The sequence below is a fragment of the Rhinolophus sinicus genome, linkage group LG11 (assembly GCF_036562045.2).
Source record: "Rhinolophus sinicus isolate RSC01 linkage group LG11, ASM3656204v1, whole genome shotgun sequence".
In the NCBI taxonomy this organism is placed as follows: Eukaryota; Metazoa; Chordata; class Mammalia; order Chiroptera; family Rhinolophidae; genus Rhinolophus; species Rhinolophus sinicus.
This window is the reverse complement of record NC_133760.1, coordinates 40,039,776-40,061,607: the sequence shown is the minus strand read 5'-3', so window position 1 is coordinate 40,061,607 and position 21,832 is coordinate 40,039,776. Positions and strand designations below refer to the sequence as shown.

Sequence of the window (21,832 nt, the reverse complement as noted above, 5' to 3'; positions counted from 1 at the left end):
CTTGCTAGCTGGATGGTCTCGGGCAGGCAACTGGACCTTCGAGGGCCTCAGTTTCCTTATTTGCTAAATGGGCATAATAGTACTTGTCTCATAAGGTTAGGGGAGAATTAAGTGTGTCAGCTTGCGTAAGAGCTTGGAATCAAGTCTTGCATTTTCACAGAGCTTAATTAATGTTAGCTGTGTGACTGGAGGTAACGAGGCGCCTGCCCATGGGTGTGCAAACAGCGGCGGCGGACCTGGTGAGGCTGTGCTGTGTGCTCAGTGAGCTGCGATGAGATCCTGGTCTGCCGTTCCCTGGAGGGGGCTCCAGGCACAGTGTTCTGGGACTTGAGCCCTAGCCTGGCCCAGGCCTTCAGCTCTTGTGGGGGAGGATGCCTGGCTTTGGGCCTTGTCTGCCCCTCAGCCAGGGATCAGGGACGCGGAGGAGGAGAAAAGAGAGGGAGGGCTGGTGGCTGACCTTGGGAACACTAGGGTTCTCTACTCCAAAGACAGGCACTCTGCCAGGCCCAGGGCTGCTGAGCTGCAGCCCCCAGAAAGCAAGCAGGGAGGTAACTGGGCTGACCCTATGGGCCTGGCCTTTGACAATGTAGAAGCACAGTTGGGGAAGGGGAACTTCAGCCAGACAGCTGAGGTCTCCCTGCGGTCTGACAGAGACAGGAGCTGGCCAGGAGGCAGAGGGAGACGGTCCAGCACCCTCCACCCCTGCTGCCAGCTGAGAGGTCAGCCCTGCCTTTCTGTAAGGCTTTGAAGGCCCTGGGCTATGGAGAATGCAGGTGGGGGGCAGGAATCATAGTTACCCATTCAACAGAAGAGGAAACGAAGGCTCAGACAGGGGACAGACTAGCCGAAAGGCCCCAGAGACAGGTAGCTGCAGAGCTAGTTCTGGACCTTGTGTGTCTGACTCCAGCCACCCTGCTCTGGGAGTGGGCATTTCCCAGGCAGGTGCTGACTGGTGTGCCCTGGGGCCCTGGAGTCCAGCCTCAGTGGCTTCACAAGGAAAGGGCTGGGGGAGACTTGGCCGTGGGTTGCAGACTGGCCCAGGAGCGTGGAGCTGACCAGGACTGGCACCCAGTCCCCGGACTGCTTGTGAAAAACCCCGGTGCCCGAGCGCCACGCCAGACAGGGTCAGATCTGAGACCCCCCCAAATCCCTCCTCCCTCCTTAGGGTCTGAGTCTCTTCAGTCTGCTCCAAAATTCTAAGAGGCTTTGATTCTCAGCTCCTGAAAGCTCTTGTATCCTCATGTTCTCTCTTTCTTTTCCTTTCTCCCTTTTCCTCCTTCTCAATTCCAACATTCTAAGTGTCTCAGCTGCTTGAGGCAAGGCCCAGGGCCCAGCTGGCTGTGGCTGACTTTAATGGAATGGCCAACCTGGGGACAGGGCTGGCAGTGCCCTTTCCCTGAGAGCTGGTGCTGCTGGTCAAAGGGAGGCGGGATGGGGCCGAGTACACCCCAGGCTCCCCGGGGACCTCTTGCCTGGAAGTGTCAAGGATGATGATGAGTTGCCCTAGGGATCATCATCGCCTAAATGGCTCTTGGAGCCCATCTTGTGCGAGCTAATGGCCTCTGGGACAGCTCAGAGGGGAGGGGGCTGGAGGCGGGAAGAGCGGATGCTGACAGCCTTCATAGCTGTGTAGTGTCAAGATTTCTGAGAGTTATTTTCATGTTGATACCTGATGTCTGTGCACAGAAAGATGCACTACCACACTGCTGGGAAACTAAAGCCAACCAAGCTCTGTGGATTTTCTTGCTGCGGGACTTATCAGAGCCTTTGATGTGCTAATTAACACAAGACCATGTAAGGCCTGCAGTATTTCTCTAACTTGGGAAGTAGTCCTTCTTAGAAAGTGCTCTGATGAGTTACCTCATGGTAAAGTCAGGGTGACAGTCCCGGAGAAGGGAAGGGGCTCTGGAGACCACAATGGCCTAAAACGTGGGCTTGAAGGTTGACTGGAGTCCTGGCTTGGCTGCTGTCTTGCTATGAGATCTTGGGCATCATTCAATCTCTTTGGACTTGACTTTCCTTATCTTTAAAGTAGGGATATAATAGCATTTGCTCCACAGAGTTAGGATGAAGATGGAGCGATAATTTGTGGAAGTGCTTTGACAGATGCCAGGCACGAATCGAGCACTTGCTCAACGGCAGCTGACGTCCCCTCCTCTCCTGGGATTTCAGGGTCCTTTTCCCCATGCCAGAGACCCCTGTTCACTCGCATCACCATCTGGTGTTCTGTCAGGGACCGTGTGGCTGGGGTGTGGAGGCCGGAGGCTCAGGTCTTTGGGACCTTCACAGACATGTCATGAGGTTGGTGTCCCAGTGTGTGCAAAGGCTTGGAGGTGGGAACATTCAAGCCCAGGCTCATCTCTGGTTGGGTGACTAGATGTTGGCCTCACCAGAGGCCTCTTCAGCAAACACTTCGGTTCCAGAGAAAGCAGGCTGCAGGGTGGGCGGCTCTGTGTAACTGGCTCTAGCATCCCACTTGTCCCCTTCCTCGTCTCCCGCAGGGCCAGGGCCCGTCTGGGCATGCAGAGGGAGTTGTGGCCCAAGGACTTGGCTGGACCAGAAGCTGTGGGGAGGTGAGGCTATGCTGTCAGGGGCGGCCCTCCAGCCGGTCTGGTGCAAGAATGTGAAATTCACCCCTGGGCAGTGAGTGCACAGGTCTTGGCAGTCTCTGGGGACAGGCTGCTCACTTAATTTTTATTCTCCTTTATTGTAGGAAAATTCCTGAAACCTGAAGTCACTCTGCTTCCCCCAGTGATGCCAGGTCACCCTTCCTGGGGGGAGCTCTGTATGGTCACCCAGCTTGGGCCTCAGTCACCCCATTTGTGAGTGGGAACAGAGGGAAGAAAGAGTAGCTCAGTGTTTTCAAGCTGTGCTCCCAGGAGCTGTGGGCTGGGAGTGGGGTGTGGCCCTGGGTCCCACCCGAGGCTGACAGGGGCACCTCCTTTGACTTGCTGGGTCCGTGGTATTTCTAAGTAAGACTGACTTTTATAAAATAGTTGGGAAACTGCTGGTGGGGGTCCTCTCAGCCCCCCCCCCCCATAGAGGAAACACCTGTGAGAGGTTCTAGCGTGCCTTCCCCAGCTGGCCTTTGGGGCCTATCTGAGCAGCTTCTCTCTGCTTCCTCTTCAGAGCCAGCCTGCCCCCAGTGCCAGCCTTCTGTCTTTCTTCTCTCTGCTTCCCTGCATACCCACAAACACACACACGTGCGCACACACCCATGTTCACACTCACACATGCTTACTCTGTCAAAGTGTCATTGTCACCCTCACTCACCCCTCTTCCTGTCCCTCTCCTGGCCCAAACCCTTCCTTCCTAAGGCCCTCTGCCCAGGGCTCAAAGGGAGTCACCAGCAGCTTGATGTTGCCACCACCCCACACTGGAGAGCAGCTGAGGACCAGGGCTGGAGCAGGAAGCTGAGCTGGGTCCTCTCCCTCTGCCCCCAGGAGGGCAAGACCAGGCTCATACTAGAATACCCGCTGGGGATCCCTGTCTCCGTGGCTCCCTTCTCACCACCCACACCCTCCTTCTGCCAGCTGTGCTTTGGGAGGCCTCTGCCAGGTTCCTGAACCCTACTAAGAGCTAGGTGAGCCACAGACAGCACAACCTGTCCTCATCACGTGGTTGAGAAGAGGCTGCATGGGACACAGGCTGCCCGGCCCCCAGTCCAGGCTCTGCCATGTACCAGTTAAGTGGTCCTGGGCCAGATCCCACCCCTCTGACTGTCTCTGTAATGCAGGGCTATGGGTGTTATTCCAGGCTTGTAACCCAGTCATTCCCAGGCCTGTAGAGTGTCAATTAATGGGATGCTTGTTAAAACCAGCTCCCCAGTTCCACCCCAGACCGGCTGCATCCTACCCTAAGTGCGTGGAGTCCATGAAAATGCATTTTAGTCAACTTCCTGCAAGGTTCTGACCCACAGGCAGGTTTGTGACACCTTGTGACAATGGAGACAGGCATATAGGATTGAATGTAGGTCATGGTACCCCCCAACCCCAGGATTTGGAAGTTAATTCTGATGGGAAATGGGAAGTTAGGTAAAGCTTCAAGGGAAGTGTGTGTCTTAAGTGACTCTTAGAAGATAAGTTGAATTATCATAGGGATAGGGAAGGCATTCTAGCCAAAGGGACATTCTGGAGGTGGGGTGGGTGCTTTTGTGGTCCACAGTGTGTGTAAAGGGAAGGAGAAGGAAAGGAGTGGGGGACCAGGTCTGGGACACCTTCCTGGAGAGGCGCCTGCCTGGGAAGGGTTAACTCCAGAGCCGCCCATGTCCTGTCCACTCAACTTCCACCTTCATCCTCAGAGGAAATGAGTTTTCCAGGAGCCTGCACTGGAGTGACTCGTGGCTGTACACGGTTGGCAGAGGAAGTGACTCAGGCCCGGAGGGAGAAAGTGAGCTGTGGGTTTCTTGCCCATTGCCCCCTCCCCCACCACGAAGATGGGCAGGGCTGGGCCTAAGCTATAGCCAGAGCCCCTTCTCCTGGGCCCAGACCAGGAGATGGGTCGGGGATCGCAGCTCAGACAAGCTCTGGTTACTCTCTGCTCTGCCTGGATCCTTGGGGGCCTCATGATAGTGGCCCCCATTGTGTCAAGCTGGGTCGGACTGTTCTGTTCTGTGTGTGTGTTTACGGAAAGCCTGAGGTCATGGCGGCTGATGTGGGAAGGAGGCTGGGGAGTGGGGGCCCCCTGGGGGCTCAGTCCCCAAACTCTCTCCCAGGCTGGAATTATCCACACGACTTGTGGTCTTGGCTGCCCCCCATTCTTCTTTTCTTTGGGGATTCTCAAGCCAGGGGAATGTGCCTCTTGAGGACTTTTGCCAGCACCAGGTCTGCAAGGAGTTCTCTAGAGTGAGACCCAGGTCTGTGTCTTGACTCCGCCCGTGGTGATCATGGAAGAGATAGCCCTTTCCTAGCCTCAGTTTCCTCATGTGTAAAATGGCAAAGCATTAGGACCAGCTTTGCTGAGTGGCTCAGTAGATTTCATGTGACAGGTAGGTGCTGTTGTGAGAATGCCCCTCTCAGCTGCGCCCCAGCTCTGGCCTGTGCTGTGTGAGGTTGATGAGGGTCTGGCCTGGGGGGCCAATGGTTGGTTCTAAGAGTATTGATGGCCAAGGCCTATCCAGCTCTTTGGGTCCACAGAGACCAGGGATGAGGTTCTGTCTGTGTGGTCCGTGTGGAGGTTCACACATGGGGTTCAACCTTCAGAACACAGACCCCCTCCTTCCTGACTGAGCCAGGTGGGGCCACCCAGGGTGGTGCAGGGTATTCTGCAGCCACCTGCTAGAGGTGCTGGGAGAGTGAGACCTCTGCCGTGGACACTGACGGCGCCTTCTGAGTGGGCTGCGTGGGGTGACAGGTGTGTGTACAGCAGCAGGGTGGGGGAGGTGTGGTTCCCTGGTCATGGGCAGCGATGGCGTGAGGGAGGGAGGAGAGGCCAGGGAGAGGAGCAGGGGAAAGGATATCTTGTGGGTGGGGGTGGGGGAAGTGCCAAGTGGACAAGCAGGACAGCACCCACCCCCTGCCCCGTCTGGGTTGGAATCTTCTCCTTGTCCCCAGTCTGTCTCAGTGGGTTCTGAGGATGGCCTCAGGTCCAGGCTGCAAGGAGAACTTTTCTGGGTGGGGTTTCAGTCTTCCCATTGCTCTCCCGGAAAGGAAGTTTCATGCTCTAAGAATTTCCCGTCAAAGTGCTCTGGAAGTTGAGCTGGCTGTGAAGGCCATGTGGGCTGGGCATGGAGGGTGGGAGGGGAGGCAAAGCAGTAGGGGCCTGTCACAGGCCTGAGGGTTGAGTAGGGGCAGGCATGAGCTGGTCAGAAAGTATCCAGAGATATTTAGCTGACACCTATGGCACTAACACATGCATGGCTCTAAGTCCTTTATAGGTATCAATTCATTTAATTCTCATAATGACCCTTGAGGTGGGCTTGGTTTTTCATTCCTGTTTACAGATGAGGAAATAGAAATTAAAAGGTCCAGAGAGGGTGAGTAACTAGCCCAAGGACACACAGCTAGTGAGTAGGGGAATGAGTCTACTCCACTAAGAATGGATTAAAGGAAGTCAGGCAGCTCCTCCCCCTCAAATCCCAAGAATGTCAATGGGGACAGAGTTGTCCACCTTGGAGTGGCTGTCCAAACAGCCAGGGTAGAGTGGGGGTGAACCAGGAAGTGTGAGGGGCATGCATCTGGTCCCTTCCTTGTCTGTGTCCCTCCCACAGTGGTGCAGCCTCGCTTGTGCTTCTCTAGTAATAGGGAGCTCACTCCCTGTTTCTGCCTTTTTGCTTTCAAAGGTCAATCCAGGAGGGCTGATACAAAGCAGATGATTCTGCTCTCACCTGGGGCCTTGTCTACTGACAGTGCTAGCTCAATTTAAAGGTCAGGGGGCCAGAAAGACACATGGATGCTGGCCAGCTCCATCCTGCTTGCTGTGTGATGTCAGGAACTCATTGGCCTTCTCTAGGCCTCAAATCCAGATGCCATAAAATGGGGAATTTGGGCAAGATTCTCATAGTGATCTGTGAACTATGAATTCACAAAGGTAGAACAGTGGTCACAGCAAGGAGGGCTGCCTGGAGGAAGTGAAATTTGGATTGGGGATCAGAGGTAGACAGCAACAGAGACTGGCAGAAAGGAGAAGGAAAGAAGGGGTCCAGGAAGGACATGTTTCTCTCCCCGGATGCTGGGTTTCCTTCTGCTGGCCTAGGATGGCCGGAGGTGGTTTCAAAAGGAGTCAATATGCTCAGAGAGGCCTCAGAGTGAAACCTTAAAAATCACAACCTAGGAAACAGTCGCCATTCCCTAAAACACTTTCACATCCCTCTTCTAAGGGGCCCTGTGATGCTATCAGGGCAGGATGATGAGCCCAAAGGACCAATGATTGGACTGACAGGCCCAAGAAATTGGGGTTCCATTGTACATGGTGGGACACAGGAGAGTGGCTCTAGCTTGAAAGGGCCAGGTTAGTTTGGGGAAGTCCTGGCCCAGACAGGAGACAATGAGCTCCTGCCTGGACCACCCCTCCCTTTAACACTGCCCTCAAATAGACCATCCAAAAGCCACCTCTTCCTGGAAGCCCTCCTTTGTTTCTCCGAAACTCAGACTCCTTGTGTGCCCTTAGGTGGCCAAGCTTCCCTTCGTCTGGCTTGTGGCAGATGATTGCATCTGTCACCACAACCATATGCAGTTCCCCACAGGATGAGGATGCCATTTCATGTCTGTCACCACCTAGCTGGCAGTGGCAAGGGCCACCAAGACCCCTGGCATCTCTACGAGTGCCAGGCACGCAGGTTCCCTGCCAGACACTGCACTTCTGACCAGGCAGGAGAAGATCCTGGCCTCTGGAGTAATCTTGGGCAAGTCATTTAACCTCATGGACCTCAAGTTCCCTATCTGTGAAATGGGCCAACAGTAAGGCCCACTTCAATGGATTGGATTGAGGATTAATATGGGTATGGGGGTGGGGTGGGTCAGCACAGACTAGCAGAAAGAGCTCAGCTAATAGAGGATGGTGGGGTCAGAAATGCCCCCTCTACACCGGGATGGGGGTGGAGGTGAAGGTCGCTGGGCCTTCCCCAACTTAGTCCGTGGCTGAGTGTCTCCCTGCGAGGCTCAGACGACCAGCAGTGGTTCCAGCTGCCCAGTGCCGTGGGAATTGGCTCCCCCTGATGGTCATGATATGAAGCGCGCTTTCCCCCGACCCCTGTAGAGGGCGCCGTGGGTGCGCTGATCCTTCACTCCATTTCTTTCATCTGTTTACCCACCCAGCCTCCTTGCATGGTCTAGCAACAGCTCTGTGCACTAGACCCTGTCCACAGAGATGGATCAGGAAAGAGCTCTCTGCCTGGGCGAGGAGGGAATGCACCATCCCACACCACCCCGGGAGGCTAACGGAGGGGCCCCTGGCCAGTGGTGGAAACCAATGGAGGCCAGGACTAACTGCAGAGGGAGTTGAGGAAGGCTTCCTGAAGGAGGTGTACTCTGAGCTGGGTCTCAGGGATGATGATGGTGAGGTACCTTGGGGAGAATCCTGAAAGCCCTCTTTTTCCTGCGTCTCCTCCAGGCCTGGAGGGGTTCCAGGTGGTGCTGTGGAGCCTTCCCAACCAATTCTACCTAAGATTACCGTATCACTGCTGGGTCCAAAGGGAGGTACTAATACTGGCTTCATTTCCCACGGCTTACACAAGGTCATGTGGCAAGCGAGAGATGGAGCCAGGACGTGAACTCAGCTGGCCTCTGAACGGCCACCACCTCTTGATGCTCAGCCTCTGGCAGCTCTGGGGAGGTCCATGGGCTGTTTCCACACGTGTCTCCCCACTTCACATCCCACATACTACCCTGGCTTCCTCCTCTGCAAGGCTGGCCCAACCACCCTGTGGGCAGGCCCCTGGCTAATACTCCTGGTCTCTTTCAGGCAGTGACTTCTCAGGGTGACTTCCGAGGAGGAAGATGGCTGCCCCAGTGCTGCTGCAGACAGCACTGCTCCTGCTGGGTCTGCTCCTCCTGGTTCAAGGTAGGCTTTCCCGGGGGTTCCCTAGAACTGTTGTGACTTAATGTTAAAATGGATCCATTTCTAGGACAACTGCCAGTACCTCCACTAATCCCTTTGGTCAGGCAGAGGCCTGCAGGCATAGCTTAGAAAGTGGGTGGTACCTTGGAGAAAAGAGAAAAAAAGACACCTTTTTTTCTGGCAGATGCAGCCCTCCAGTGCACAGCTTGGGATGGAACATGGACTGGGTTACGGCCCTACTCACCTCTGTAGCCAGAACATCCTTGTGCAGTGCACAGCCTGCACAACTGTCTATGGCAGACATGGCCTCATTAAATACCTATTGCCATTAAAATTTTTTTGCCTTTGAAATCATTATTAATCTTGAGTTTTTTCATATGGTTAAGCCAATAGTTTTTGAGCAGGGTGGTAGACACATTTTTTTGTAGCTCCTTTGAGGTATAGGTCCTCGAAATGTGTGTGGGTCCCAGGCGCTGGGTTCCTGTGCTCTGGGTCCAGGGCCTGCCCCTTCCCATGCCCCTGACTAGCGCCTGCCCTAGAGTCCCATCTGCAGTCTCTGCCTTCTCAGGTGCCCATGGCGGGGCCTTCCGGGAAGACTTCCGCTTCTGTGGCCAGCGAAACCAGACGCAGAAGAGCACCCTCCATTATGAGCAGACGCCAGAGTTATACATCTCCATCAAGAACTCCGAGGCAGCCCTCACCGTCTATGCCCCCTTCCCTAAACACTCCCCAGCTTCCCGATTTTTCCCTGACCCCAGGGGCCTCTACCACTTCTGCCTCTACTGGAACCGCCATGCTGGGAAATTGCACCTTCGCTACGGCAAGAACGACTTCTTACTGAGTGACCAAGCCTCTGCTCTCCTGTGCTTCCAACACCAGGAAGAGAGCCTGGCCCAGGGCCCCCCACTGCTTGCCACCTCTGTCAGCTCCTGGTGGAGCCCCAAGAACACCAGTCTGCCCAGTGCTACCGGCTTCACCTTCTCCTTCCACAGTAAGGCTACTTCTAGGCAGGACGAACAGCTTGGGCAAAGGCCTGGAGGCAGGGAAGGCAGATCGCGAGGCAGGCTTGAAAGTGGATGGGGTCTGAATGTCTGCACACACAGCTTGGGCTTTATTCACAGGTAATGGGAAGCCACTGAAAGTGTTTGAGGAGGGGGAGAGTGTGATCCAAGGTGTGGAAGGTTTGTGTGAAGGTAGGGGTGCGGGTAGAGGGGCAAAGTTCATCCAGAAGCTGCAGGAAAGGTCCAGGTGAAGGAGGATGAAGTCTGAACAAGGTGGGTGCAAAAAGAATGGAAAGATGGGACTGGATGTCAGGAGCCAGGGGGAAAATTCTGCTTCATCAGCATTTTCATAGATTGTTTGCCCCGATTTTGCAGAGGAGGAAACCGAGGCACAAAGTTGTACATCTAGTAAGTGGGGGACCCAGCAGTTGATTGGCGTGGGGGTGGGGTAGGGAAGAGCAAGAGACGTCAAAGGTCAGGAAAGCAGCAAGGCTGACTCTGAGGGGTGAAGGCTGCGTGTGCTATCTGGGGTGTGACAGGTGTGATGTAACTGCTGTCTCTCATTAAGCACTGAATAGGGGGCAGGGAGGAGAGGGTGGCCAGAAGGAGCTGGAGGCTTTACTGGGGGGTCTAGGATTTCCCTGATTCTGATCCCTTCCAGGCAGCTCCAGTTTGGGGTAGGGGGCTTCTGGGAGTGTGGTGTGGAAGGCACAGTAATTTGAATGTATTAGCAGCTCCAGGCCCAGGAAAATGCTGGGGGTGGCAGAAACAGGCCGGCTCCTGGCCCAGATGCTATCCAGCGCAGCAGACAGGGGCCAGGTAGTCGCTGGAGCTCCTCACCCCCAGGCTGGGATTCTGCCCCAATCTGGGAGGGTTTAGGGCAACGTTAGGCCCAGCTGCAAACTGGCATCCTGAAGAACAGATCTAGCCTGGTCTTGTTTCACTTGTAGAGAGTTGTTGTTGTTTTTGTTGTTGTTGTTTTAAACAAACAAAAACAAAACATGAGCCAGAGGTTTCAAATCACTTAAAAATCAGACTTTCTCCTTATGCATTCAGATGTGGCTACACGGGGCCTTCCTCAATGGCACAGGGCATGCCCCCCCCAATGTGTTCCTGTCCCCAGCTGCTTACCTCATCTGAGTCCCCATTTGACCCTTGCAGACACCCAAATCTGCAGCCCTGGGGTGCAGGGTACCCAGGTGGAGGGCCTGGAGCCTGGGGGTGTGGAGTCCCCAGAGCCACCACATGAGTTCCTCCCAATCCCTCTTGAAGGGGGCCTAGCTGGGCCTGGGCCCTGGAAGGGGCCCTCCCAGCTCCATGCATGTTGTCAGAAGGGTGCCCGGGTGGGTGTGTCCCATGCTACCTGCTGGGGCTGCAGCTGATGGAGGTTCCACAAGACAGAGCCTCCTCCGGGTGGGCCTCATCTCTGAGTGACTTTGAGGGAGTTCATTCCACTTCTTGGAGCCTCAATTTCCTCTTCCACAAATGCGGGTGGAAGTTTTCAGAGTCATGGGAGGATTAAATGGGAGGATCATGAGTGTGGTACGGCCCCTCAACCAGGTACCGTCGGTAAGTCTGTCTGTCCCTCACCCCCACGCAGATCCTCCCCGGAAGGCCTCCCACAATGCTTCGATGGACATATGCGAGCTGAAACGGGACCTCCAGCTGCTCAACCAGCTTCTGAAGCATCCTCGGAAGAACTCAAGGAGGCCCTCAGCTACCCCTGCTGGCCAGTGAGTGAGGCTCCCAGGGTGCAGGTGGGGAGGAGTATACCCTAGACCTAGACCTCAGCAGGTTGGGGACCGGAGTGGGAGGCCCAGTGGAGGTGTCTCCCAGGGCTGGAACGTTCTTGTCTTTCCATCTCTTCCTGGAGGAATTGAGATACAGCCTGCAGGCCAATTCCCACGTCTGCCTGAGTCAGTATAGATAAATGTCACTCTTGCCATCCCAGGATAGTACACCCAAACTCTCTCCTCACCAGTAAAGGAGAAATGATGAGCCCATTTTAGAGCTCAGCAGACTGAGGCCCAGAGATGGGTAGGGCTGTTCCATGACCACAGAGTGAATCAGTCCAAGTGGAACTAGGCCCAGGATACCCCCTGCCCTTTGCTCTCTCCTTTCCTCTTTGTCCAGATGTTTCAGCTTCCTCTCTCCTTCCTGCAGGTCACTCTCTCTGTCCAGCTTTCATCAGGCTGTTTTTCCTCTCTTGCCTGCTCTCGTCTCTCCCCTGACCCTCTGTCCCCTCTCTCGTCTCCCTCTTTCCTGAGTCTCCCCTTTTCCTGTCTGCCTTCCTTCACCCCTGGGTCCCCTCCCCGGAAGTCACCCACCCTCTCTCCCCACTGCCAGGCGACTGCAGAGCTTGGAGTCGAAGCTGACCTCCGTGAGGTTCACGGGGGACACAGTGTCCTTTGAAGAGGACCGGGTCAACGCCACAGTGTGGAAGCTCCAGCCCACAGCTGGCCTCCAGGACCTGCACATCCACTCCCGGCAGGAGGTCAGGGGTCAGGGTCTGGCGGGCCAGGGCGTAAGCATGCCTCCTGGATCCAGACATGTGCTGACAAGCCTCAGGCCCAGGGAATACCCTCTATTGGTGGCTACCCTGTGGCACTGAGGATCCTTCCTGGCACAGTGGTGGATAGACCTGCCCCCTGCACCAGCTGCTCCTGCGGCACACTGTGTGAACAGCAGACGGACCCCAAAATGCCTGTGCATGCACTTCTGTTTTGACACCGCCCCATGAGTGGGCCTGGTTAGCTGGGAATCAGCCACACTGCCCTCATATCCCACCACACCAGTATGCTAATAGGCGGAGTTGGCATCTGAAGCCCAGACTATAGAATACCATGTGATTCACCCAGGCCGGTTTACCCCTGGGGCCCTGGGCTCTAACCACAAGGCTCCCCAGCCAGTGCTGATGACAAAAAAGGAGGGGTAAGAAGGGCTGTTGTGAGAGGCATGGCTTCCTGCAGGAGGAGGGCGTGGAGATGGCGGCATCAAACTCAAATGCCCACAGGACCAGGCCTCAAAACAGACACCAGAGAATAGGGGGTGGGGCCGGCTAGAGAGAACTTCCCGATGGCCCCGTAGGCATTTGAGTTTGATGCTGCCATTTCTAAGCCTACCTCCTGCAGCATCCAGGAAGGTGTGTGTGTGGTGGGGGGGTGGGGAGTGGAGGGGATCTATGGGCTCACGTCTGGCTGCGCCCTAAAGGGACTCTGGTCTGCAGGAGGAGCAGAGTGAGATCCTGGAGTACTCAGTGCTGCTGCCCCGCGTGCTCTTTCAAAAGACCAAAGGCCGGAGGGAGGAGGCTGAAAAGAGACTCCTCCTGGTAGACTTCAGCAGTCAAGCCCTGTTCCAGGTATGGGGCCCTCATCCTCATGCACTCCCCTGGGAGAAGCAGGGTCTGTCTGACAGACATGGAAGCAAGGCATGGAGCCTGGCTCCTCTTCCAGGAGAAAGAGCCTTTCCTTGTAGAGTCAGAAATGGGACCGCAACAAGTAAATCTCCCCGGGAAATGTCTGACTAGTATTGTTCTCACTACAATGTAAATGACTCCACATGCAATAATTGTTTTCAGGGGAAGACTCAGCATGTCAGAGCAATGTGCTGGGGAGAGACAGGAGTCTAGAGAGCCTAGGGGCTTCTGGGCCTTTCTTCTCAGCGCTGAGTCCCCTCCCTACTCTCCTCCCCCATCCCTTCTGTCTAGGACAAGAATTCCAGCCAAGTCTTGGGTGAGAAGGTCTTGGGTATCGTCGTGCCAAACACCAAAGTAGCCAACCTCTCGGAGCCTGTGGTGCTTACCTTCCAGCACCAGCCACAGCCGGTGAGTGTAAGCAAACCAACCAAGGAGACGAGGGTCCCCATTTGGCCATGTTCTCCTTTCCTCCCCCTGTCTTCTGAATCCCTCGTCTTTAACAAAATGATTGACTATCTGAGGGCACCAGCCAGTTGGGTCTAAATGGGATGGTGGCCTGACACTGACTTCCTCAAACGGGGCCATGAAGGGGTGAAGTGTAATGGGATCCACTCTCCCTTCTTGCCCCTACAGAAGAATGTGACGCTGCAGTGTGTATTCTGGGTTGAAGACCCGGCATGTGAGTGTGGAAGGGTCTGCGTTGGGCAGGTATCTGGAGGAGAAAGGGGGTCTGGAGGGTGGGGGAAATGGGGTTAATTGAGGAGGGCTTCATGGAGAAAAGTGGGCTTTGAAGAGGGAATGATGGCAGAAGACCAATCTGCCAGGTGGAGCCACGGCTCAGAAGAGTGACACAGTCACGCATTTGGAGGGTGGGGTACAATGGGGTCCTGGGGAACTGGGCTTGATCGGAGCCCCATGCTGTCCCCTCCTCAGTGAGCAGCCTGGGGAGCTGGAGCGATGCTGGGTGTGAGACCATCAGGAGAGAGACACAGACATCCTGCCTCTGCAACCACCTGACGTACTTTGCAGTGCTGATGGTGAGTCCCCTTCCCGCCCAGTAGCCACACTGCAGGCTGTTCTTGCTGTGTGCCAGTCACTTTCCCATAGTATGTCATTCATTCCTCACAACAACCCTTAAGGGGGCTCCTGTTGTCCCATTTTATAGATAAGGTAACCGAGGCTCAGAGAGCTTAAGCAATTGACTCTACGTCACACAGCTAATAAGTAAAAGAGCCCTTGCTGTTGAGTCCCATGTTTTGGCACATGATAAAAATGCAGATTCCTGGCCTTACCTAGAATTCTGATTCTACAAGGCAGGGGTATGTTTCTAATGAGCCCTCAAGTGGGTACTGAAGCCCATTATGGAGACCCTTGAGGTGGGCGTCAGTGGAGATCTCAGAAGCTTTGTATCCTGGTTTATGCTCCCCAAACCTTAGAACCCAGTATCTGAGGGACTGGAGTGCCCTTCACCTCTCCTTGGGGGTGAGTGCTCCCTCCCTCCCGGGAAACTTAGTCCTGTGTGGAATGTTGTAGAAAAATAACTAGTGCCAGAATAGAAGAGGGATTGTCTGGTGATGGTTCTTGACATTTGGGGGTCCGGGACCCATTGGAGAATGCGGTGAAAGCTGTAGACCCCCGTCCAGAAAAATGCATTCATGGGGCCACAGGTGGCTCCGTTTGGGGAGATGGCTCATAGACTCCCGAGGCCCACCCCGGGACCACAGGCCAGCCCTTCCCTGAGGGGAACCGTCAGTGTCAAGTGGGGATGCTGAGGCCAGCCCTGACCTATCTCGTGGACCCAGGTGGCCTCCGTGGAGGTGGATGCTGTGCACAAACATTACCTGACCCTCCTCTCCTACGTGGGCTGCGTCATCTCCGCCTTGGCCTGCGTCCTCACCATCGCTGCCTACCTCTGCTCCAGGTAGGGCCTGGGAGGGGCAGGAGTCGGGAGGGAGAGCCTCCATTCCAAGTCCCCAGGCCAGGACACTAGCACCATGGGGACCCGCCCTGGAGACTGGCCCGACTGACCCTGAAATGTGTGTGTGGTTGTAGGTGCCATGGAGGTACAGTCAGCTTGCCCCTGGGGGCTGCATTTCCTTCTCAGATCTGTGGTGTTTGGGTAACAGCATTTACCAATTTTATTAACTGAAAACATTGAAAGTTGGGAGAGTTGACATAAGAATCTAGATTTCTGCCTTTGAATAATCAGATTGATACCACTGGGGGCACATTTAATATGATGCTAAGAATGATAATTGGTAACACTGACGTGGAGCTTCCCACGTGCCATGCACTGTTCTAAGTGCCTTCCACGCGTGAACGTGGCTCCTCCTCACAAAGGCCCTATGAAAGTGCCCAGAGAGGGTAAGTGACTCACCTGAGGTCACATAGCAAGGAAGTGACAGAGGCTTGAGCTCTGGCAGGCTGGCTGTTACTGGAGCCGAGTGGCAGTGGCCGCTATGGACAGCACAGCCTGGGCAGCTCTCCAGCCGCACATTCTCTGGTGTTGGTTTTGAGGCCTGGCCCTGCAGCCATTTGAGGTTGACACCCCTCCACCCCACCGAGGCTTGTTACCCCAGTCATTTGGGTGCCTTGAGGAATAAGGAGCCCCATGGGAAACCTTTGGTGGCCTGAGGTGCGTCTTCACCCACCATCAGACTCACTGTTTTTCTTAGGGGTCTGGATGGTCAGTGCTGGGCTTGGCCTAAATGGAGATCCACCTGCAGTCAGGGCCTGGGCCTGTTTGGGTGGAGGGAAGACACCCTTGGTTTTGTGGGATACCCGGAGTCTGCTCACTGTCCTTGAGGAGGAGGAGGGGGTGTGGAGTGGGCAGAGCACGGCTGGGGTGGTTGGGAACGGGAAGGAAAGGCTGGTGGTGCCCTGGATCAGGGAGAATCCTGGGATGGGGGTGGGCTGGGATGTGCACACACAGACTTGCAAACCTAAAGACAGACACACATACCCCACACTCAGATTCACTGATGCATAGTTGTGCAGACAGACAGGCAGACACAGAATATGTGTGGCATGGATTCTCCAAACCAGCAACAAACCCAGTCTTTCCCCCTCTGACTTTGGGAGCATCTGGTTGTTTATAGTGACTGTCTGCCTATGGCTGCTGTTAAATGTGAACACAGTGCCCAAGCCCATGGGTGCTGGGCACACAGTCAGTGCACAAGTCCAAATGAGAAACAGCCTGACTATAGCCACAGGAATAGGATAGGAAGAGAGCGAGAGAGAAGTCTGGGAAGGCTGCCTGGAGGAGGAGGAGGAGGTCACCCACCCACCTTTCCCCACCGGTCACCAGGGTGACCCTGCCCCCCCACGCCTCCCCCATCCGGTTCAGGAGGAAGCCTCGGGATTATACCATCAAGGTGCACATGAACCTGCTGCTGGCTGTCTTCCTGCTGGATGTGAGCTTCCTGCTCAGCGAGCCGGTGGCCCTGACGGGCTCTGAGGCTGGCTGCCGTGCCAGCGCCATCTTCCTGCACTTCTCCCTGCTCGCCTGCCTCTCCTGGATGGGCCTCGAGGGCTACAACCTCTACCAACTTGTGGTTGAGGTCTTTGGCACCTATGTCCCCAACTACCTGCTCAAGCTGAGCATTGTGGGCTGGGGTAAGTTGACAGAAGGGGTAGATGGGCCCACAGACCAGCCTTGGCTTCTGGCAAAACATGGACACCTAGTTCTGTTTCTCCAACTACCTCTCTGACGACTCCCTCACTGCTTTCTTCACCCCTAACCCCCATCCTCAGGGGTACTTTACCTTGGTTGGGTCAAGGTCCCCTTTAGGACGATGAAGTGGTGAGCCCTGTCCCCAACATACATATTCTCTGCCTCGCTCACTGCCTTCAAAGGGAAGTTTGCAGACAGAGCGACCACAGATGGCTGTGTCACATATGGATGTAAAGGCTGTGCACTGCCCAAAGGCACCCATCTGGGGGATGAGTGAGACTGTAGTTCTCCATTCACCTACTTCACCCAGGTTGGCAGTGGCCCTGCCTGTGGATCCTATTGAACCTCAGGTGACAGATTCTGTGGCTCTGCCATTTGTTCTTTGCCAACGACAACCCAATTCACCGATGGCCCAGACCTCTCTTATTTCAGACCTGGAGCCCAGGGGTCACACCACAAGTCCTTTGAACATTGTACAGGACCACAGACCTCTACACATTCCTCACCCCTACTTGTTTCTTCTGTATTTTTCATTTCGCCCCATCTTGGTTCACTCCATTGATTTACATGACTTTCCGTCAGAGTTGGCTCTGTGTCAAGATCCAGGTGTTTGGGGGTAGATGACCCCTTCAGGGAGCTCTCAATGTCCACCTCATGGACAGGGCAAGGCCCAGTGCAGATGTCCCCTGGGGCCAGAACTCTGGACCTCCCCCCCCTGAACTGTCCCCCACCCCACCAAGGTCCTATCCGTTCCTCCCATCTTTCCTGTGACATTAGGCCCTCCGCAGGGAGGTGCAGCTCTTTTTTCTGAAAGGCCCTTAGGATGGTGAAGGGGCAGGGGTAAGGTCAGGAGAGATGGGCTTCCTCTGTGGGAAACCCAAACTGGAGTGGGCAAGGGGAGGATCCTATCCCAAATGGGACTGGGTGGGCTCTGGGAGTACAGGCCTAAGAGAAGATGTCGCCAGAGGGCAGGGGAGGGGCGAGCCTCACAGGGTGAGAGATGGAGCTCCACACTTTGCTGCCTGCAGGCTTCCCCATCTTCCTGGTGACACTGGTGGCACTGGTGGACGTGAACAACTATGGCCCCATCGTTCTGGCTGTGCAAAGGACGCCGGAGAGTGTCATCTACCCTTCCATGTGAGTGTCTGTGTGAAGTGGGGGCAGGGATGTGGGCTTTGGGCTGCAGAGGCTAGCAAGCAGCCCGGGCCCAGGCCACACTGACCAGGAGATTCCTAGGTACCAGGCTGCTGGAAGTATTAGCCTGGCAATGGCCAGAGCACTGGGCTTAAGGCCAGGGAGGGTGAGAACAGGCCTGGATCTGCTTCTCACTCACCGGATGACCTTGTGCAGGTCCTCAGTTTCCCCATTTGAGTAGGAGTGTGGGTTGGAGCAGATGTGCCCTCACCGTGTTTTTGCTGCACTTCTGTCTCCTGGTGCATATAAAAGACTGGGGCCCAGAGCGGGCAGGAATCCATGCCCCGCTGCCCAAAGGCACCGGGCTGGGGGATGAGTGGGGCTGAAATCCATTCTTCCTCCACTCACCTGACTCTCCCAGGCTGGCAGTGGCTCTGCCTGTGGGTCCCCTTGGATCTAGACTAGAATCCAGGGTTCCTGAGCCCCAAGCTGGGAAGGAATTCTCCCCATGCCTCAGTGTTTTGAAATTTTCAGTTTTTCACATCATGACCTTGTACGACCTGGATTATTATTTGCTTAATATTTTTCTTTAAATTGTCTCAATTTAAATGTATTTACAAATAATATCACATCAACTATACATAGGAAATAAGCATCACTTGTCAGAAGTAGTGAGTAATCGGGAAAATAAACATGGGGGGCAAAGAAACCTTAGTACTAAATGCTGGCTCACAGCTGTGAGCCTGAGGAAAAGGGAAACCAGCAAGTGTTCGAGGCGTTAAAAACACGAAATGGAGCCTCTCCCTTGATTACGAAATGGAGCCTCTCCCTTGATTACAAAGAAGGAATGAAGGAGAATTGAAAAGAGGGTGACTTTTTCACCCTATGGGCCGGTGGTGTTTAAAGCAGCTCCCCTGTGACCCAGACTCCCTGTGACGCATGTCATGCCCACCCATGGCCCAGGAAGCACTGTGTCAGCCCCGCCACGCTCTGAGGCCTCACGTCCTGGTCCACAGGTGCTGGATCCAGGACTCCCTGGTCAGCCACATCACCAACATGGGCCTCTTCAGCCTGGTGTTTCTATTCAACACGGCTATGCTGGTCACCATGGTGGTGCAGATTCTGCGGCTGCGTCCACACACCCAGAAGTGGCCCCACGTGCTGACTCTGCTGGGCCTCAGCCTGGTCCTCGGCTTGCCCTGGGCCTTGGTCTTTTTCTCCTTTGCTTCTGGCACCTTCCAGCTTGTTGTTCTCTACCTCTTCAGCATCATCACCTCTTTCCAAGGTAGGTATGGGAAAGACCCCACCCCCTGGTTTGGGCAGAGTGCCCATACATGGAGCCCAGGGCAGAGATGACCCAGGCAACCTGAAAGGGTCCCTTCTCTGGGCCTCGTTTTTCCCATTCATAAAATGGGGGCATCCAGGTCACAGTCACCGAGTCTTTATTCAGTACCTACTATGTGCAGGTACCAACTTGAGTTAAGCCCTGGAGCCACAGTTGCAAAATGGCTGGGTAAGGGCCTGGCTTCTACGGAGCTCATCTCTAGTGGGGGCGACCGAGTACAGGGAGCAAGCAGGCAGCCTTCCAAGGGGATCTCAGAGAGCAGGGAATCCTGATGGGCTATATGATGGACAGTCTGGGCTGAGGAAGGGGCCACTTTGGGGAGGGTGGCCAGGGGGCCTCTCTGTAGAGGAGAGACATTGGAAGACAACAGGAGGATCCAGCTGGGGAGAGGTCAAGGGCCTCATTACTCTAAGTGTGGTCCTTGGACCAGCAGTATCAGTACCACCAGGAGCTTGTTAGAAACGCAGACTGGTGCGTCCCCGCTGTGCTGAGTCAGAATCCACATTGTAACATACCCAGGTGACGCATGAGCGGGCTGTAGCTAAGGAGGCCTGGCCTGGGGGAGGAGCACTCCAGGCAGAAGCAGCAGCAAGAGCAAAGGTCCTGAGGTTGGAACAGGTTGCGTGTTGGGAGAATAGTGAGGACAAGTGGGGCGAAAGGGTAGTGACTGGGGGCAGAGGGGCAAGAGAAGTGCCTGGAGCAGAGGGGCAGGGATGTGAGGGCCTGGTGTGATGACAGAAGAGTCCCTTCCTGCTCTACCTGCACCCTTCCACCCCGCCCCCCACATCACTCACACACACACACACACACACACACACACACACGGACACCTGCACACCTCTGCCCTTGACTGTGTTGGGTGGGGATGGCGATTTGCAGAGGGACCTGGCAGAACAAGCGTGGGGTTGAGGGAGGGGAGTTTTTCCTTCTCACCTGTGACATGAAGGGGACTCTGTAAGGATTATAAATGATACCCATTAATCCACACCAACATTCACTGAGCTATTAATAAATCATAGTATTATTATTTGGAGAGGAGAAGTATCGAGTGATTAAACCAGTGGGCTCCAGAGTCCAGCCTCCGCTGTTTGACTTCTGGTTCAGCCAAGTCCCCTTACCGCCCTGGGCCTCGGTTTCCTCGTTTGTAATACAGAATAGTATTAAATAGGTCTAACCTCATAGGAACCTCAAGAGAACAAAGTGAGATGGCATGCAGGGAATTGCACAGGGCCTGGCACATAGTAGGTGCCCTTGAGGTCACATCGGTCAAGAAGAGGGCAAGAGGCAGCTCTGAGTCAAAGCGGCCCTGGGAGGGAGGAGTGGGTGGGGGGCTGCTGCCAGCCTTCTGATCCCGGTGCCCCTTGCTACCCACAGGCTTCCTCATCTTCCTCTGGTACTGGTCCATGCGGCTGCAGGCCCAGGGCAAGCCCTCCCCGCTGAAGAGCAGCTCGGACAGCGCCAGGCTCCCCATCAGCTCGGGCAGCACCTCATCCAGTCGCATCTAGGCTGCCAGCCACCCACCCAGTGTGAAGAAGCAGAGATGTGGCCTCCCCTCACCACTGCTTGTGGCCCCTGCAGCTGGGCCTGGCTGTTGGCAGGTCAGCCAGAGACTTGAGAAGGCCCGAGGACCTCGGAGGGTTGGAGCTGTTGCCATGGCAGCTGGACTCCCAGGCTGGGCCTTCTGAATTGGCACGTGGACTACTCAGCTTTCAGGTCCAGCTCACAAGTGTCTCGGGAGTGGAACCATCCTCCTGGCCATCCTAACATGGGGCTAAATGCCAGTCTGGACCCGCCTGCACTGGGCTCATCTCTTGTGGCTGGAGATTGGGAGCCCGCAGGCCCCAGAGTCAGGTCCCAGACCTTCGGAGACCTGGCCCTGTGCCCCCACCCAGGACAGAAATGTGCCGTAGCTATTCTGTTTCTGGTGAGCACCACGAGGGCACTCTGCAGCCCTGTCATTTTAACACAAGGGTTGGGGCCAAGCTTCAGACCCTTGGAGGAGGAGAGCCCCTCCCCAGGGCATAACAGCAGCTCCTCTGCCTCTGAGCTCAGGGCTTCATTCTCCATCAGCCTCCCCAGCCCTCCTCCTCCCCTCCCCTGTCCTCTACTCACAGCCCGGGGTCCCCGGTTCCAATGGTATTTTTGGGTTGTGGTTCCCAAGAGCCGCCTGTGCCTGCTGTAAACCTTTATCTACTGCATAGGCCTTTGCTGGCCCCTGACTCAGGCTTAGTTTAGACATTCTGGGCTGGGCTAGGTCTGTCTGTCCTTCTGGGCCTCTCTATAGACTGCATCACAAGCCCACACCTCTCAGGAGACCTCAGCCTCTCCCAAAGTCCTCTGGTGGCAAAAGCTGTGGAGCATAGCAGATCCAATTTGTCTCTCTCCCAGCACTCTGAACCCTGAGACATTCCTCCCCTGGTGACACTAGCCTAGAGCCCATCACAGTTAATTTTGTTGGATACAGGTGACCAGTCCCAGTTGAAAACTCTCAAGCTAGTGTGTGGGGCGTGCATGAGACAGAAACTCCTGCAGCTACAGGCAGGGGGCTGGGGGAGCTACCATCCTGGCAGGAAATCCAGGAAGACTTCCTACAGGAAGGCAGCACTTGATCTGGACCTCAGCCTAAAAGGTGGAGAGGACTTTCTTTTAAATTACAAGTTCATTGTCTTTTGGTGTTACAAAGAAGTACATGTTCATTGTAGAAAGTTTGGAAACTGTAGAAGAGTATAACGAAGAAATAAAAATCAGCAGTTGTTATCACCTCACAA

General features: G+C 55.1%; 1 protein-coding gene across 9 annotated transcripts in view; it reads left to right on the top strand.

Annotated features, from left to right (window-relative positions):
- The window catches only part of ADGRG1 (adhesion G protein-coupled receptor G1), a 64,738-nt gene extending 42,906 nt beyond the window's left edge, over positions 1-21,832 (top strand). For 5 of the 9 annotated variants that reach the window (XM_074314825.1, XM_074314822.1, XM_074314821.1 and 2 more), the window contains 13 exons: positions 8,401-8,499; positions 9,065-9,487; positions 11,098-11,230; positions 11,844-11,991; positions 12,724-12,855; positions 13,204-13,320; positions 13,546-13,591; positions 13,846-13,949; positions 14,715-14,833; positions 16,259-16,527; positions 17,614-17,722; positions 18,736-19,004; positions 20,439-21,832. In XM_074314825.1, coding sequence (XP_074170926.1) covers positions 8,436-8,499; positions 9,065-9,487; positions 11,098-11,230; positions 11,844-11,991; positions 12,724-12,855; positions 13,204-13,320; positions 13,546-13,591; positions 13,846-13,949; positions 14,715-14,833; positions 16,259-16,527; positions 17,614-17,722; positions 18,736-19,004; positions 20,439-20,569 — 2,064 coding nt within the window. In that variant the 5' untranslated portion in view covers positions 8,401-8,435 and the 3' untranslated portion in view covers positions 20,570-21,832. Of the gene's footprint in view, positions 1-8,400; positions 8,500-9,064; positions 9,488-11,097; positions 11,231-11,843; positions 11,992-12,723; positions 12,856-13,203; positions 13,321-13,545; positions 13,592-13,845; positions 13,950-14,714; positions 14,834-16,219; positions 16,528-17,613; positions 17,723-18,735; positions 19,005-20,438 lie in introns of all 9 variants that reach the window. The other 4 variants (XM_019754445.2, XM_019754464.2, XM_074314820.1 and 1 more) reach the window with 1 other exon arrangement.